The following is a 19,001-nucleotide window of genomic DNA, read 5'->3' as shown; positions in this document are numbered from 1 at the left end:
CCATGGACTGCCAAAAGAATGAACAAATCTGTCTTGGAAGAAGTACAACCAGAGTGCTCCTTAGAAGCAAGGATGGCGAGACTGCGTCTTACATACTTTGGACATGTTGTCAGGAGGGATCAGTCCCTGGAGAAGCACATCACGCTTGGCAAAGTACAGGGTCAGCAGAAAAGAGGAAGACCCTCAACGAGGTGGATTGACACAGTGGCTGCAACAACGAGCTCAAGCATAACAACGATTGTAAGGATGGCGCAGGACCGGGCAGTGTTTGTTCTGTTGTGCATGGGGTTGCTGTGAGTCGGAACCAACCTGATGGCATCTAACAACAAGAACAACAACACGATCCAGTGACATTGATTATATCGTGCAACCACTACCACTATCCTTTTGCAAATTATTCCAACACCATTGACCCAACCTCAGTGCCCCTAAACACGGACGGATTACCCGATTAGCAAGGTACGCACGGGCTTATTTGTGCTTACTTACTAATCCGTAGTGCACAATTTCACCTGTTACATGTTACCCATGTAAGCCTGTGCATAGCTTGCTTACTGGTTAATCCGCCCCTGCCCCTAAGCAATAACTCCCCCTACCTCTCTCTGCTCTACCCCTGGTAACCATTACTAAGGTTTAGTCTCTATACATTGATTGCAATTTGATTTTAGTGAAGTAGAGGGGCATCAAAAAAAAAAAAAAACGGAGACCCTCAACCACATAGATTGCACAGTGGCTGCAACAATGGGCTCAAACATAACAACGAATGTGAGGATGGTGCAGGACAACAAAATGTCTTATTTTGTTAAACGTGAGGTCACTATGAGTCAAAACTAACTCGATGGCACCTAACAACAACAATTAGATTTTAATTTTTTGTTTTTTTTTGGTACCATTAGCCAAAACAATGGGTTCAAACATATCAAAGATCATGAAAATGGCACAGGACTGGGCAACGTGTCATTCTGTTATATACAAGGCCTCACAGGGCAATTACATCTTGTATTCTCACTGCTTCCTCCTAGAATCTCAGGCATTTCAAATGCATTCCCTTGTACCTCCATGCGGCATGTCCCTGTGACTCAGAACTGCATGGTTTGTATCTATCCGCCAACAGAAAACAAAACCTATAGGCTGGATATTTTGTTAACGGCTCCTCTTCTGTGGTCAGGACCTAGTGGCAGAGAGAGCTAGCTGATCCCCAAACATTCACGTTCCCCTTTCACAGTGAAGAGTTATTGCTGGAAAGTGACTGCCAATCAAAGCTTGTATTTCCCAGCCCACCTTGCGTATCGATGGACCTTTGTGAGCAGAAATCACCAAGCAAATGTGAGTGGATGTGGCGTATACCATTTTCGAGCTAAAGTATTTAAAAATTGGATGCACGATCTTTCACTCTCCCCTCTTCCTGACCATTGACAGAATGATGCCAGAAAACCTTAAGCCGCACGATGGTAGGTAAAGTCATAATATGGCAGCAGCCTGGGTCCCTGAGTCACTGCCTGGAGGACAGCCATCTGGCCTGCATCAATCTGTGACATGAACATGAAATAAGTTTTTGTTAGGTTGATCCACTGAGATCTGGGGATTGTTACAGTAATTAGTTACTTTGATTAACACTGGATCTGTGTTGTTGTTGTTGTTTTTAGCTGCCTTCGAGTCAGCTCTGACTTACGGAGACCTTATGTATAACAGAATGAAACGTTGCACCATCTTCGTGATTGTTGGTATGTTTGAGTCCGTTGTTGGGGCTCTTGCATCAGTTTATCTCACTGAGGGTTTTCCTCCTTCTCACAGACTCTCTACTTTACCAAACACGACGTCCTTTTTTAGCAATTGGTCTTGTCTGATGGCGTGTCCAAAGTAAGCAAGACAAACTTTCACCATGCTCACTTCTAAGGAGCATTCTGATTTTTTTCTTCTAAGGCTGATTTAAGACCAGAACTCTAGGCCCCAATATTCCTCTTCATTAGCCCAGGCTCCTAGGACTTAGATGAGCCTGGCTTGGCTACATGTATTGATGGAGTGGGGGCACTGCAACAATGGAAGTTCTGTCACTAATTCATACCTGCGGCAATTGTTGGGGGCTGTGACAAAGACTGCTAGTTGCCTATGAATAAGACAATCATATCCATTACCTCTTCATTCTAATTCAACCCCAGCTCTGTTAGGGGTGGTAATGTGCTGGGTAATATAAACCAGCAACCAACTGCCCTTGAATCAGCGCCGACTCATGGAAACCCAATGTGTGTCAGAGTAGATCTGTGCTCCACAGGGTTTTCAGTGGCTGATTTTTCAAAAGTAGATGGCCAGGCTTTTCTTCTGAGGTGCCTCTGGGTAGGCTCAAACCTCCAACATTTTAGTTAGCAGCTGAGTGTGCTAACCGTTTGTACCACCAGGGACTCCTGATATAAGCTACACCTGCTAAAGTCCCTTATGGACAGACACAGCTCTGGCCAATGAGATATAAAAAAACCAAAAAGCCCATTGTCGTGGAGTCGATTCCAGCTCATCGTGAACCTATAAGACAGAGTAGAACTGCCCCATAGAGTTTCCAAGGAGTGGCTGGTGGATTTGAACTGCCAACCTTCTGGTTAGCAGCCAAGCTCTTAACCACTACATCACCGGGGCTCCAGTTAGTGTTATGTAGGCTTCTGGAGAAGTTCCTACAAAGGGGGCAAACTCAGCTGGCCTGCCTCTTTTGCCTTTCTTCTTCTTCCTGTTTCCAACTCTGACTCAATGCATACAGTTTCAGCAGCCATCTTGTGACCATGAGGATTACAGCCACATGCTGAGCATGGTGGGGTGCAAAGACACCAGGAGCTTGTGTCCAGGGGCATCTTGGGCCATCACACCAAGCCCAGACGGCCAACACCTGGAATTCTTGCTAGGTAAGAAAAAAACAAAAAGCAAAAAACCCTGATTTGTTTAAACCACTTTTTTAACTGGGTTGTCTGTTACTTGGCTGTCGTCAAGTTAGCCCCCGACTCGTGGCAACCCCATGCACAACAGGACTGGACCACTGTGATCCACAGCGTTTTCACTGGCTGATTTTCAGAAGCAGATCACCAGACCTTTCTTCCTAGTCCATCTTAGTCTGGAAGCTCCTCTGGAACCTGGTCAGCATCACAGCTACACACAAACCTCCACCGACTGACTGCTGGTGGCCGCATATGAGGTATATTAGCCCAGAATCGAATCCAAGCCTCTGCATGAAGGGCAAGAATTTATTTTGGCGTAACTGAAATTTTGAAGAATTGTTTATTTTTCAAATCCAGATATCATTATTTTCTGTAATACTGAAGTGATCCTTCTAAGACTGCCCATACACATATTTTCCTGATGTGTTTTTTTCTCTCTGTCTTCTTACTTCACTGTCTTCTTCTCGCTTTTAATTCTTCCCAGCCTAGAATTTTCCCTGGACAGCAGTGGTCCCTGGAAATTTTTTGAGGATAAGGAGCTCACTGATACTTTTCCTAGTCATTTACTTCAGCTTCAAATCCTGCTCCTTTGAGAGATACCTGGCAATTTTCAGGCACCTTCTCTCCCTGATCCTCAAACTGCTGCTTCATCTCTGGACCAGACAACATTGTAATCTAGGCTCCATCAGTGTAATTATGGGATTTCAGAGAAACCCAAGATGCTATTAAGTTCATCCACCTGCCTTCTAGCAGGACTGTCTTTAACTCTTCCAGACACATAATTGTGTTCCATGGCCCAAAAAAGTCTCTCACAAGGCATGACTCACTTGGGTACCTTTATAGGAGTCAACTTAATAGTCCTCAGTTTCCCTACCAATAAAATGGGTATTTTGATCTGAGCATGGAATGAGAAGACCTTCCACTTAAACATTCTGAAGTTTGAAATGGAATATGATTACTTTCTTTGAGTGGCACCAATGGGTTAAGTACTCATCTACTAACTCAAAGGCTGGTGGTTCGAACCCACCCACAGGCATCTTGGAAGAAAGGCCTGGTCATCTACTTCTGAAAGGTCACAGCCTTGAAAACCCTATGGAGTGCAGTTCCACTCTGCAACATATGGGGTCTTCACGAATCAGAATCGACTCGATGGCAACTGGTTTGGTTTTGGTTTTGGTGATAGACTAACATAGCCACATATTTTGAAGGTCCTCCCAACAAGAGGTTGAGTTTGTTTCCCTATCCCTTGAAACCAGGTTGCCTTGTGACTTGCTTTGACCAACAGAATGTGGCAGAAGTGATAGTGAGTTACAGACTTAAGAAGCCTTGCAGCTTCTGCCTTTATGCTCTTGGAAAGCACCTTCACCATGTATACAGCAGCCCTGGCTAGACTTCTGAAGGAAGAGAGACCATGTGACAATGGTAAGACCCAGCTGACAGCCAGCACCAAGGACCCAGACTTGCGAGTGAGGCCATCTCAGACCCCCCAGCAAAGCTGAGTCAACAAGTAATCATGACCACATGAATAACCACGGGAAGACCGGCAGAAGAACTGCCCAACAGAGCCCCAAATTGCCAACCCACACAGTCGTGAGAAATAATAAACTGCTGTTGTTTTAAGTCACTAAATTTTGGGATGGCTTGTTAAACAGCAAAATATAACTGATAGAGGCACTCTTTCCTATAATTTTTACACTTCAAAAATATGAAGATAAATGTAAAGATAATAAAATAAAAAGGATCACATTATTAAAGCTAATATATGGCAGTGCCAATCAGAATTTCAATATCCCTTTTTAAGAAAACACCTAAGTAGAAGATTTTACTAATCATTAGAAGTCAATGTTAATGTCAAGCAAAATGTGTTATACATTACACAATATCAGATAACCTGAATATCTTTAGCCTCACGGAGGTATTTTGGAGTCCCTGGGTGGTACACATGGTTAAAACAGTTAACGCGATCAACTCTTAGCTGAAAGTTTGGTGGTTCGAACCCACCAGAGGTACCTTGGAAGAAAGACCTGGCAATCTAATTCCAAACAATCAGCCATTGAAAACCCTGTGGAGCAGAGTTCTACTCTGACACACATGGAGTGACCATGAGTCAGGATCAACTTGATGACAACTAACAACAGCAACAAGGAGTTATTTTATGGGTATAAAACACGTTCTTAAGGAGTTATTTTATGGGTATAAAACACGTTCTTTCTCTCTAAGGCCAGAGCCATCCTTTGTTCGGCATTTGTGTGCTGTATCTGTGTAAATGTCACAGCCTTGCAAGAGACTCTGGTTACCACTGCGCCACTTCTCTTCTGCCACAGCCAAACTTTTTAAAGGAGTGTTCTCACGGGCTTCCTCTATTTCCTCTGCACAGACTTCCTCCATCGTCCCATGAAGTCTGACTTCCTTCCCCATGGCCCCACTCAACCTGCTGTCTCAGAGGTTTACAATGACCCCTTCAAGGCAAAGCCAACAGCTCTTCCTTTGCCCTCACAACTCAGCACCTGGCCTTTCTAACCACCCGTCAGCTCCCTTCTCTAATGCTACACCAGTCTGCTCGATCTTGGCCAAATTCTTCCTCGTCTCTCTTTGTAAGTCTTCCCCTTGTCCTGACTGGCAGGGGCTCTTCCTCAGGCTCAGTCCTCTTCTCTTCGCACTATACATTCCCCCTTAGAAAATATGTCCATTCTTCAATCCCCACCCTGGAGATGACAGCTTCGTGGCTTTTAAAAGGCTTGAAGGTATTGTCAGTATTCCCTTTTCCTGCATTAGGTATCCTCTCTACGCTAATGGGGAGTCCCTAGGGGACACACACACAGTTCTTGTGCTTGACTGACTATGAGCCGAAAGCTTGACAGTTCAAACTTACCCAGAGACACCTTGGAGAAAAGGCCTGGGAACCTGCTTCTGAAAAAGTCACCCACTGACTTTTTCAGTTGGAGCAGTTCAACTCTGACACACCTGGGGTCGCCATGAGTCCGAATCAACTTGATGGACACATGACAACAACTATAACAGTGCCTCAAGAAAGTCACAGGCGATCAAAAAAATTCTTATTGAGCTGAATGAAATCGTTGGGTGGAAAACAAGATATAACAGGTAAACTGGATATCTCTTCCAAATGGATGTCCCTGAGTGGCACAGATGGTTTTTGCTCGGCTACTAACCTAAAGTTTGGTGGCTTAAACACACCCAGCAGCTCCAAGGAAGAAAGGCCTGGCGATCTGCTTCCATAAAGATTTGGCCGAGAAAACCCTATGAAGCAGTTCTATTCTGTAACACATGGGGTCACCATGAGTCGGTTTGATTTTTTTTTTTTGGCTTTTTAGATGGATCCTGTGCAAACAGGGGAGTGATTTGGAGTGAAAAAGGAAGATACCAGAATAAAGCAAGCCAGCCAGAGTATCAGTCCATCTCTTTTCTCTTGCATCTGAAACCACACGGCCCTTTAAGATCTTGCTTAGAAACCTCCTCAGCCAAATATCCAAGTTCGTCACTTCCCAGTTCTACCTTCCACCAAACATTTGAACATAATCCAGACAAGTTCTTTGCCGTTGCATAAAAAGCACCGCTCTTCCTCCATCGTACTATCATATGCTTATCAATTTCTTATACGGCCTCACCCGAAGAACATGGAACACCCACATTTCTGGCAACATTCTGTTGCTGGTGCCATATGTATTCTCTAAGACGACAGAGACTTTCTCTATCGCTCTCTTCACTGCCTTCGGAGCCCTCACCAGAATTGCCTTGGATGTCAGGGAGGCAACCATCTTGTCCTTACAGGCAGATGGCCACCATTGCCTTGAAACATTTATTTTAAACAGCAGGATAAAGGACCTGTGAGCACTGTCAGTGGACTTTGAACCCAAGGTTTTCTGCTTGCATAAGGAAAGCAGACTGTCATCCTAGTGTAAATTACTGAGTGGTGACTCGTAAGAACCCCTAGAGGAATTCCAGCTTGCCTCCCTCAGGTACCTTGTACCCCAGCTGTGGAACTTTCTGACGGTGCTCAGCTTCTTTCTGCTGCTCAAAGTACACAGCTGAGAGCGAAGAACCAAGACCTGAACCCACTCCACCAAAGAAGGTGGCTGCTGCTTGCCAAGTATTGCCCCGTGGGGCACAAGGTAAAACAGAGATTTAGGAGAGAGCAGTTCTGCCCACAGCCACTCTTCCCAGTTTGATTTGGGAAGTAGGTTGCCAGGCCTTTCTTCCTAGTCTGTCTTAGTCGAGAAGCTCTGCTGAAACCTGCTCAGCATCACAGCAACACACAAGCCGCCACTGAGAGACGGGTGGTGGCCGCACATGAGGTGCACTGACTGGGAATCAAACCCAGGCCTCCCACACAGAAGGCAAGAATTCTAACGTCGAGCCACCACCGCCCCGGCACCATTCAGTCACAACGTGTTGCCCTAGAGTCCATTCCGACTCCTAGTGACCCTATAGGACAGAGTAGAACTGCCCTATAGGGTTTGCAGAAGCAGACGGCCACACCCTTCTCTTGCCAAGTATCTGGTGGGTTTGAACTGCCGACCTTTCCGTTAGCAGCCGAGCGCTTAACCACTGAGCCATCAGGGCTCCTTCATTCAGTCACACCAAGCCCAAAATGATCTGCACAAAGACTTTGGCGCAAACACTACCCCATCTTTTGCTGATACACATTCTTTCCCTAATCAAGTGTCCAGGCAATGAGACAAAATCTTTCTATGCTTTTAAAACCACATATTTAAAAATAAACATATGATCAACTGCTTACCTCAGGTCAAATGCAAATCATGGATACATTCATCTGATGGAGGAAAAAAAAAAAAAACTTTCTTTTTTTAATTTCCTGGCCACCCCAGGAAATACACCATGTGATAATCAAGCAAAGAGTGATTTAAAAATTTACCAGAATGAACACATCCAAGTAACTGTTTTTCAGAATTTGACAGGAGAAGCGCCACGTAGTTTATTTGGACAAAGCCGTCTGTCCTGAAATCGTTTTTGGAACTCCTCTTTTGCAACTGTTCTCAGCGCTCTTGCTGAGGTGCCTCGTAAAAGCGTCCCATTACTTTGCAGTGACATCTTTAACTCAGACTGGTAGTACTTCACTTGACAGGCTTGCTTGGGCGCTAATGATGTTGGCTACTTCCAGAAATGATATTCGATATACTGTTTATGAACGCGTGTGTACGCACACGGAGCCCTGGCAGCGAAGTGGTTAAATGCTGGTTTGCTAACCAAAAGGTTGGAGGTTCAAACCCTCCAGCTGTTCCGTGGGAGAAAGATGTGGCAGTCTGCTTCGGTAAAGATTACAGCCTTGGAAACCCTATAGGGAAGTTCTACTCTGTCCTATAGGTTCCTCTGAGTCAGAATCGACTCGATGGCAATGGGGAGGGGGGTGTACACACACACACACACACACACACACACCACACACTCTAAAAGTACAACTTCATGAGAATGCTTACATTGAGACAGGGGAGAACAGGTCTGGACAGCAGAACAAAGAGGACTTCAAATTTGTCTGTAGAGTTTTCTTTTTTTATTTAAATATACCTAAAGCCAATATTAGGAGTCCCTGGGTGGCGCAAATGGTTAAGTGCTCAACTGCTAGCTGGAAGGTTGGCGGTGTGAACCCACTCAGAGGTGTCTTGGAAGACAGGCCTGGTGATCTGCTTCTCAGCCGCATAAACCCTATGGAGCAGTTCAGAGTTGACGCGACGGCAACTAACAACGACAAAGCAAAAATTATAAAATGCTAACAGTTGTTCCTTCTGGCCAGGGGACCCACAGAGAGTTGCCGCATTATCATCTCTGTTTTCTATATTTTTGAAACTTTTCAAGAGATAAAGGAAGCATATTCTTCCTCAAGGGAAAAAGACTTCATTCCATTGAGCTTATCTTAGAAAGTAAGTGTGCTGCAGTCTCTGAGAACAACCCAAAGAGGATTTCTAAAAACGTTTTGGATGCTGGTGTTTATCCAGAGACTACCAATCTGAAATCACAATGACACTCAGCATGGAGGGCTAGGAAGGGGTCCCCCCGTCTCAATCCATTTTAAATTGACCTTCTTGCTCCTTCAAGACAAGTTCCATGACTCGCTTGTCCTTGTACCTAGCACAGCACTTAATGCAGTGACTCTCAAAGCAGGGGTGAATGAATGAGGGAAGGAACCAACTTTCAAACTGACCAGCCTAGGACTGCAAGCCTGCTGACTTACGCCTGGGCCGTAAGGTCAAGACATAGGAGAAAGAGAGAGGGGTTGATTGCCTCACAGTTCAGCATTTCTGAATTTAGTTCAGTTTAGCTTGAGTATCAGTAGGTTTTTTTTTAGGGGGGGATCATTAGGTAACCTAGTTTTTTTCCCCCCTCTAGCATAAAAGACCACCCACCCGTCTGTCAGTGTGTCATACTGTGGTGGCTTGTGTGTTGCTGTGATGCTGGAAGCTATGTCATCGGTGTTTCAAATACCAGTAGAGTCACCCATGGTGGAGAGGTTTCAGCAGAGCTTCCAGACTAAGACAGACTAGGAAGAAAGGTCTGGTAATCTAATTCCAAAAATTAGCCAGTGAAAACCCTATGGATCACGACCGAATATTGTCCGATACAGTGCTAGAAGATGAGCCTCCTAGGCACTCAAAATACACAGTGGCTGCAACATTGGGCTTAGGCATCCTAATGATGGTGAGGATGGTGCAGGACTGGGCAAAATTTTGTTCTGTTGTACATGGGTCGCCAGGAGTCGAAGCCAACTCAGTGGCAACTAACAACAAGAAGAAGCAGAGGAGAACAGGGAACTTTGTCCTTTGGATCACAGGAATGATAGGGGAACTCATAGTGTTTTGAGGTTTCTGAGCAGAACAGTACTAACATATTGTGTTGGCCCCAAAAACCAATCCCAGAGGAAAAGGAACACAAAGACGTATGAGACACGTCAGCACTCTCTGATCCAAGTGAAAGCACGTACAATGAGCCCTATAATCTGGAATTTGATTTTGGGATAGCTCAGGATTCTGGTTTTCTGTGTGCCGTTTTATTTAAAGGGCTAAAGTTTACACACTCCAAGGAGAAATGGATTGGATGAGGTTGTTAAACCAAGTAAAAAGTACCAGCACAGGTCTGGCAAACAGAGTCTAAAACGAAATCAAAGAAGAACCAAGTTTAAAAAAGAAAAGCAAAGCCAAGAACTAAGTTGTTAGAATCAGTCTTTATCATCAACCCACCTATTCAAGGGACAGAGACAGAAAGTAAGAACCGTAAACGTTACCACCATCTTTGATTGCATAGAAGGGAAAGGAGAAAAAAAAAAAAAGATGCTGACTATCTTAAAACCTGAAGGATGACTTCAGGGGTTGTGCAGAGACCTGGGAGACAAACTGAACAAGAAGATGTTTCAGAGAAGGGATCAAGGGTGGCAAATAAAGATTTGAGACCAATAAAACTCAGTGCTGGGGTGAAGGTGGGCCCTGGTGGGGCGTAAGCAGGTGGAACCTTCCCGAGTGACAATTTGGCAATGTGCATCAAAAGCTTGGGAAATGCTTCTTTTCTCTGACCCAGCGATTCCACTCCTTGGAATTCTTTCTTAATAAATTTTAATTTTGGTGAAATATATATTACAAAACATTTGCCACTTAAAGCATTTTTTACTTGTACTACTCAGTGACACTGATTACGTTCGCCACGTCATACAAGCTTCACCACCACCATTTTTCATCACTTTTAATAGATGGTTTGTACCCTTAAGGTAATGCCTCCTCATTTCTCCCTCCCCAAGCCCTGGTAACCACTAACAGACTGTGGTCTCTACGCATCAGTCTTTTCTAGGTATTTCACGTAAGTGGAATTGTACAAGATTTATCCAGTTGTGACTGATTTATTTCACTAGCTTAATGTTTTCAAGGTTCATCCAAGTGGTAGCACGTATAAGAACTTCATTTCTCTTTACGGGTGAACAGTATTTCGTTGTACGTATATACCACGTCCTGTCTACCCATCCATCTGTCGAAAAACATTTGGGTTGTTTCCACCTTTTGGCTATTGTGAATAGCGCTACATTGAACACTGGTATACCGGTATCTCTTTGAGTCCCTGCTTTTGATTCATTTGGGGGTCTACCTAGGCCACTCTTAGGAATTTTTAAGGAAGTATCTTTGCTAGCACATAAAGATGTCCATAAAAGGCTTTTTCATCAAGCACTGTACATCATTGGGAAAAACTGGAAGCTATTTTTTTTTTATCTTAATGTCCAGTGATAATTATTTCAATAAATCCGGTATATCCAGTCAATGGAATATTACATGAACAATGTAAATTAAAATTTAAATTGTAATGCAGATCTACAATGATTGACAACTAAAAGGTTGGAGGTTCAAGTCCACCCAAAGGTGCCTCGAACAAAAGACCTGGCAATCTACTTCCCAAAAACCAGTCATTGGAAGCCCTGTGGGGGGGCACAGTTCTGCTCTGACTCACATGGGGTTGTCCTGAGTCAGAATTGACTTGACAGTAACTGGTTTATGTGCAATGGTCTCATTTTGTAAAGGTGGAAGCATATACATCCAGATGTTAACAGCTGTAATTGAGGGCTGCTAGAAATGTGGGTGATGCCTTTTCTTTTTCTCACTCTATTTTTCTATTTTTGATGATGAACATGGGTGGAAAGAACACAGGGCTACAGAAACTCTGGTCCCGCCACTACTATTTCTACTTTTCTCCGTTTGCCCTTGATCTGAACGCAGCAGAACATGATACAATGATCTTACATCCTAGGCCAACTTCCCCAGTTGATTTCACCAGAACCCAGCATACAGATGTGTTCGTGTACACTTTCTGAGACATCAATCTGTTTTTGTTCTGAGTATCCCCAAGTTAAGGAGCCCTGGTGGTGCAACAGTTAAGCACTTGGCTGCTACCTGAAAGGCTGGCAGTTCAAACCCACCCAGTAGCTCTGCAGGAGAAAGACCAGGCGATCTGCTTCCATAACGATTACAGCCTAGAAAACCCTATGGGGTAGTTCTACTCTGTCACATGGGGCCATGATGAGTCGGAATCGAGATGACAGCACGTAACAACATCACCAAGTTTTCAGTACAGCAATCCGTCCCACTCCAGTGCCAACTCCAGAAGCAGGAGAACCACACTTAACCACAACCACACAGTCTCAGCTGTATTTACCTAGAGCCTGGAGAGTCTTTCTGGCTGCTGCCTGGTAATAAATTAGACTGGACACTTGTAGGAACAGGGATAGCACGTCCCATTGTTTTATCTCTAAACACACGCCAAGCCATCAACAGGCACCTGTGGTCAGCTTTTGAAAAGAAAAAAGACCTCCTGTTTCTTAGCCTTCTGTCAGCCCTGATTTCTCCAGCTATTGTCATTCCTGTCTTCTCAAGATCCCCAATAAGGAGGATGAAGAGTCAGGGTGAGTGTGACATCATCCCCCTCCACCACTAGCTCTGCGTCCCCTGAGCTTCGCCTCTCTCCCTAAGGAACCACTTGATGTAATTACATTTTCTTCCCACAGGTCCATGCAGACGTAAACATTGGCTTCACCCATAGATGTAAATTGTGGAAGCTCAAAGAACTCCTATTGAAGAAAATATCACCCTGATGGAAGGTTCTCTCAGTAAATGTTCCATAAGGCACCTTTAGGAGCCCTGGTGGCACAGTGGTTAAAGCCCTTGGCTACTAACAGGAAAGTCGGCAGTTCAATCCCACCAGCCACTCCGAGGGAGAAAGACCTGGCGACCTGCTTCCGTAAAGATTACGGCTTTGAAAACCCTATGGGGCAGTTCTACTCCATCCTATAGGGTCACTATGAGTCAGAATCGACTCCATGGCAATGGGTTTAGTTTAAGGCACCTTTACAACTGCACCAGATGTCTGAATTTCCAGTGGTGCTTTCCAGAGTGTCTAGATGAAAATGATCCTAAACATGAAAGACCAAAGATTCTGAATTTGATTGTCCCAAGGCCCCTGCTAGCCTTGGGTTCAGAACACATCAGACATGAAGCATTAACATAGCCCCAATCGCTATGTAACTGGACATAGAGAACACAACACCTTCCCACAGGTGTCTCTTATACACAAAGCAATTGTGCTGCCAGACGTATAATGATACAGTACATATATAACCTGCAACACATGTCTCGAGTCATAATAAACGCCTGTGTTACTGGCTTATGTATGTACTGTACTTTCTATTGCTGTTTTAATGTGATCATAGGCAGTAGCATTCATTTCTTGATGGCAATGGGTTTGATGTTTGGGGGTTTTTGAAAGCATAGGAGAGTCAGGGGAGCCATGGGGAAAAGCCATGGGTGGGTACTCCCAGGTTCCGCTCTGGCTTTGGCCTTGCCCTTAAACTGTGCAATGACGCTTGCAGGAAGCCACAGAATTTCAGAACAGTGAGGAACGCGCATTCCTACTGTGAGATGGTCTGTTTCCTCCCCTTGAGGTTGGTGTGGGCAGAACTGAGCTCTTAAATAAAATAAAATGTTTAATATATCAGATTTGAATATTTCCTGAATATTCAAATATTTGTGGTCTCATCCCACAAATATTTTTAAGGGATAGTTTGTATCATGTTACATAGTAAGGTGAAAAAAATACGAACACCTGCTGAAGTACCTGATGGCCCTATTTCAACACTGTCTTATGTTTGTAACTTGATGTATTGTAAAAAATAATAGGTAGGCATGTGAGAGAAAATATTTTCTCTTCCAACTTCAGAATTGCAAAACATCACATTGTTGGTCTGTTTACATATTGCACACCGATCAGAACACAGGACGATTTGCCCATGCCATTACTGAAATTCAAAAAAAAAAAAAAAATTAGTTCCCCTGCTTGCTTTTAAAGGAAAGTCTTCAGCTATGTGGATCAAATAGCACAGGCCCAATTAAGAGCACCATCTCTGAAGTCGTTTGGAGTATCAGCTCTGCCACTGCTTGTTGGGTGGCCTTGGACACATTCCGTGGCCCGTTCAAGTACATCTCCAAGCTCGGCTCTCCTCCTCTGTAAAGTGGACATCATGTGAGTTTCATAGGGCTTTTGTGAGGATCTAATGATATATATATATTTTTTAATGATATAACCCATTAAATGAATTACAGTGCCTGGGACATATTAAATGAACCATAAATGGTGAACTTTGATATGATATTGTGTTGTTGTTGTTAGGTGCCATGTCAGCTCTACTCATAGCAACCTTACATACAACAGAACAAAACATTGCCCAGTCCTGTGCCATCCTCACAATCGTTGCTGTTTGAGTCCACTGGGGGAAGAGCCTGTCAACCCAGGATTATATTAATACTAAAAAAAAAAAAGTAGTTTCTGTTGAGTCGATTCTGACTTATGGCGACCCCACATGTGTCAGAGTAGAACTGTGCCCCATAGGATTTCCAATGGCTGATTTTTTGGACATAGATCACCAGGCCTTTCTTCTGAGGTGTCTCTAGGTGGACTCAAACCTCCAGCCTTTCAGTTAGCATCCAAGACCATTAACCATTTGCATCACCCAGGGACTCCTACAGTGATACCAGATAGGTCTCTATTAACCCTTTCACGGACCATGGGATGTATATGTCTGTGTTACAGTTTCCACCCCTGGAGGTTTATTGCAAGCATTTGATCCACTTTAGTATATGTTCTGGTGTCATGGCGGATACTGGTGCAACTTCCTAAAAAACAAGGAAGTTGGTCTACACCACATTGGAGTGTTGTGAGCCATTTGTATGAGCGGATGCTTCCTGCAGGAGTGACTGTGTGAAACTTTTGTGTCTTGGCTTATGTACAGTGAGGTAAGGGTTGCAGGTATGTTCACTATCTCCTTTGTGTTACAGGGAAGGTACGGTTACCGGCATATGGAAATACTCAAGTAAATGAGTTATCTTGGGGGTGAAAACAGTTGGTGATGCACTTCCTGGGCCATGGGACCAGTCTGTCCCATGTGGGTGGGATGCTTCGTGGAACATGGTACTGATACGGCCCACTCTAAATCAAACTGGTAACAACTATGTGCAGCAAGTGCAATGTTTATTTAGTGTTTCGTGCATATTTTTGTAAAGTTGAGTAAGATATTTTATGGCTCAAGTGTAACCAGGAAGTGTGATGCACCATGGAACTGATATGTCCCACATGTGTGATGTACTTCATGGAACGTGGAACTGATACCTCCCACTTGCAATTGGCACCCTCATTTTTTCAGACAAAAAAAAACTACCAACAATGATTCAGCATCCATTCCATTAGAAAAACATGGCATCACCAAAAAATTCCCCCCCTAAAAAAAATTCATCCATGAAATGGTTAATCCATTCCTTTAAATAATAATTTCTGCCAAGTTCCTTACCATAAGTCTTCCAGCCAACACACAAAATGCTTCAAAAGGGAGTACTGAACTCCAAGAATAGGAGTCATGGCTCCATATTCTTGCCTGAAGGTTAGGGAACATTTTATATTTTATTCAACTTGAGTGGGGCTCCTCTAGGCCAGATTCCATCACATGTTCTGTTCCACTGAGTGCGTTTCATGTTCTCAGCACAGGAATGAAAGGCATATTGGAAGAACACTGGCCCCAAGACAGTTCTAATCAACCACTGGTACCTACTTACCCAGCCCCAAACCGGCCTCTGCCTGAAAACCCCTCAAACCTTCCTTTCTTGGAATCTCCAAGACAGTGATGATGAGGTGACAATGACGTTGACAGCGGTGATGATGACGACAGTTAACATTTATCTAGCACCGATTCCGAGTCAGGCACTACAAGCACTTTGTACGTATTATCTCTCTCAGTCTCACAACAGTCACGTGAGAGTGGTGCTATGATCCTCTCCACTTGACATATAAAGAAACCAGAGTTGAGCAAGGTTAGGTAACATGCCCAGTGTCACACAGTTATTTGGTAGCAGAGCAGATTTGCAAGCAGGTCTGACTCCAGCTGGTGGTGTTACTTGCCATCAAGTCAATTCTGATTCAAGGCGACCCCATGAGTAGAACTGTGCTCTGAAGGGTTTTCAATGGCTGTGACCTTTAGGAAGCAATTTGCAGGCTTATCTTCCAAGTCACCTTTAAGTGGGTTCAAACCACCAACCTGCAGGCTAGTAGACCAGCGTTTAACCATTATCTTCAGCCACCAGGGCTAACCAACCCCACAATTGCTTTCAGGTCCCTGAGTGGAGCAAACAGCAGGCAATCGACTGCTAGCCTAAAAGTCGGTGCTTCAAACCCTCTTAGTGGTGCCACAGCAGAAAGGCCTGGTGACCTGCTTCCATAAAGATTACAGCCTAGAAAACCCTATGCAGCAATTCTACTTATTATGGATTGAATTGTATCCCCCCAAAATATGTGTCGACTTGGTTAGGCCATGAATCCCAGTATTGTGCGGTTGTCCTCCATTCTGTGATTGCAATTTTATGTTAAAGAGGATTAGGGTGGGATTATAACACCCTTACCAGGTCACATCCCTGATCCAATGTTAAGGGAGCTTCCCTGGGGTGTGGACTGGACCACTTTTTATCTCTCAAGAGATAAAAGGAAAGCAAGGGAACCAAGAACGCAGTGCCAGGAGCAGAACGAGTCCTTCGGACCTGGGGTCCCTGCCCAGAGAAGCTCCTAGTCTGGGTGAAGATTGATGAGAAGGCCTTCCCCTGGAGCTGACGCCCTGAATTTGGACTTTTAGCCTACTTTACTGTGAGGAAATAAACTTCTCTTTGTTAAAGCCATCCACTTGCGGTAGTTCTGTTACGGCAGCACTAGGTAACTAAGACGCTGCTCTATAATACATGGGGTCACCGTGAGTCGGCAATGGGTTTGGTTTATAGGATCAGTTCAGGTCCTGGCTACTCTCCCCAAACTAACTCCACCCAAACTCACGGTCACAATTCCTGTCCTAAACATCACTGGGATGGACAAGTAGTGCCTATGGCAAGTGGTACATCCACAATAATATCAGTCGATCCCCCATTGCCCCCAAATGAACTGTCCCTCATGGCATGCCATAGCCATGAGACCCCGTGCAGGAAAAGATCCCCACAGGGAAATCACTAATATGCTTTATGCCTTCTGACCTCCAAATTAATATCCAGGACACATTAATAATTAAACTCCGTTTACAGATGAAGAAATAGTAAGGTAAAGGAAATTGTGTGCTTCCAGCTACATAGCAAGTAGAAATCAAATCGCCAATAAAGCTCAGCATACCCTCTAGAAGTCCTTCAACCAACCAACCAGTTACCGTGGAGCCGACCCCACCTCATGGTGGCCCCGTGTGTGTCAGAGTAGAGCTGTGCTCCATAGGGTTTTCAATGGCTGATTTTTCAGAAGTAGATTGCCAGGCCTTTCTTCCAAGGCACCTCTGGATGGACTGGAATGTCCCACCTTTCAATTACCAGCCAAGCACTTTAACTGCAAGACCCAGGGCCCTGGAAGTCCTTACCGCCTCATTTTTCTGGACTTCTCATTCCTTGTGGCTCAAGCCTTTTCACAAAGTAGCAGCACAGAGATGAAGGTACTGTGGAGCCAGCCTTTGGTGGGCTCAGCTAAAAGGCGACTTTAGCAACTTCTAGAGCAGTGCAGGACTACAGTGATCCCTGGACCCTTCAAGACTAGCTGCATATTATCTTTTAACCAGACAGTCTCCATTTCTCAGGGCAAGACCAAATGCCCCCAAATCCTTGTCAGCAGTTCTTAGCAGAGGAAAAATTGCAATGAAAGCACCCCTGCGGAGAACTTTGAGCATTCCACCTGCCTCCACTAAAGAGTCTGTCCAATTTCCATTACAAATGGCCCGGGGAGCTGGGGTTCAGTCCGAGTTCCTCGCTGGAGCGCTACAAATGTAAAAATAATGTCAGCTCCAGGCCATTCCTCTGTGTTTATTTAAACGGAGGACTTTAAAAATCACTTTTTCCACTTCATAGCTCCTCTGGACCCAGGCATAAAAATAGCGAGGGCAGCAGAAGCCAAACTTTTCCTGGAATAATAAAACGGCAGGGGAAGGAGCCCTACTCAGGTTCATAGACGTCTTGCAGCAGCTCCTCAAAGCAAAACTCTCACTTCAGCCACCTCGTTTCTAACCCTTGCTCAGAACAGCTTCAATGGAAGGCGCAGTTTATAAGCAACTCGGTGGCGTACCCATCAGCTCCCTAGGCCAGCCACCTGTCAGACCCTGCAGATGGCCCCGGCGAGGCCAGGCGGGGTGGGGTGGGGAGGTGGCTGGGAGGGTGCTCGGGGAAGTGACAACGGTGGCGGAGAGCAGCCTTGGGAAGGTGGCCAGGAAGTGGCTGGGAAGGGGCTCCAGGAAGGGGTGCCGGTGGCAGAGTGCAGCCCTGCGGAGGTGGCTGGGAGGGTTCTCAGGAAACGGACACTGGGAGCGAAGCGCAGCCAGGAGGAGGTGGCCGGGAAGGTGCTCCGGAAAGGGACACCGGTGGTGGAGTGCAGCTGCGGGGAGGTGGCTAGGAGGGTGCTCAGGAAAGGGACGCTGGTAGCAGAGTGCAGCCGGACGGCTGGGCTCGGGGAGAACCTGGCTGAGCCCAGCGTGCGGGCCCTCGGGCAGGGTCGTGCGCGCAGGGACCGCGCGCCCGAGTTTTAGGCGCGTCCCGGGGCCTCCATCGGGCTGCCGCGGCGCTGCCGCCCGGGCGTCGGGGCGCGCTTACCTGTTGAGCTTGAGCGCGAACGCCCTGCGCTCCGCGCTCGGCAGCGTAGCCATGGCGTCTGGGCTCGTGGGGCGCGGGGCGCGGGGAGCGGGGCCGCGGGGCCGCTGGAGCGCTGGCTAAGCCGGGCGCCCGCCTCATCTGTCCGCCCGGCCGGAGACTTCCGCCTTTTCACCTTCTCGCCGCATTCCCCGGGGGAGGGCCCGACGCGAGCCGGGTCACCGCGCCCTGACCCCGGGCAGAAGAAGCACGGGCGACGACCCAGAGACCACGGGGCGCAGCCGGGAAATTCCCTGCGCCCAAGTACCCCCGCGCCTTCTCCCCGTCCCACCGCGCTGGCGCGTCCGGGAGCCCAACCTAGACCTCCGAGTTCTTGGTCACATGAAGGGTTAACACCATTCTTTGGGAAAGGCAGGTTTTTACAAAGAAGTCAGTGCACTTA

The 19,001-nt window shown here is 45.8% G+C and overlaps 1 protein-coding gene across 1 annotated transcript in view; it reads right to left on the bottom strand.

The window, feature by feature from the left end:
* Positions 1 to 18,686, bottom strand: part of DOCK8 (dedicator of cytokinesis 8) — a 216,811-nt gene extending 198,125 nt beyond the window's left edge. The window contains exon 1 of the mRNA XM_064290563.1: positions 18,563 to 18,686. Coding sequence (XP_064146633.1) covers positions 18,563 to 18,615 — 53 coding nt within the window. The 5' untranslated portion in view covers positions 18,616 to 18,686. The remainder of the gene's footprint in view (positions 1 to 18,562) is intronic.
* Positions 18,687 to 19,001: the final 315 nt, after the last annotated feature.

This window comes from Loxodonta africana, chromosome 9 (assembly GCF_030014295.1).
Source record: "Loxodonta africana isolate mLoxAfr1 chromosome 9, mLoxAfr1.hap2, whole genome shotgun sequence".
NCBI classification, from domain to species: domain Eukaryota; kingdom Metazoa; phylum Chordata; class Mammalia; order Proboscidea; family Elephantidae; genus Loxodonta; species Loxodonta africana.
The sequence above is the reverse complement of the archived record's forward strand: the minus strand, read 5'-3'. Positions and strand labels throughout refer to the sequence as shown.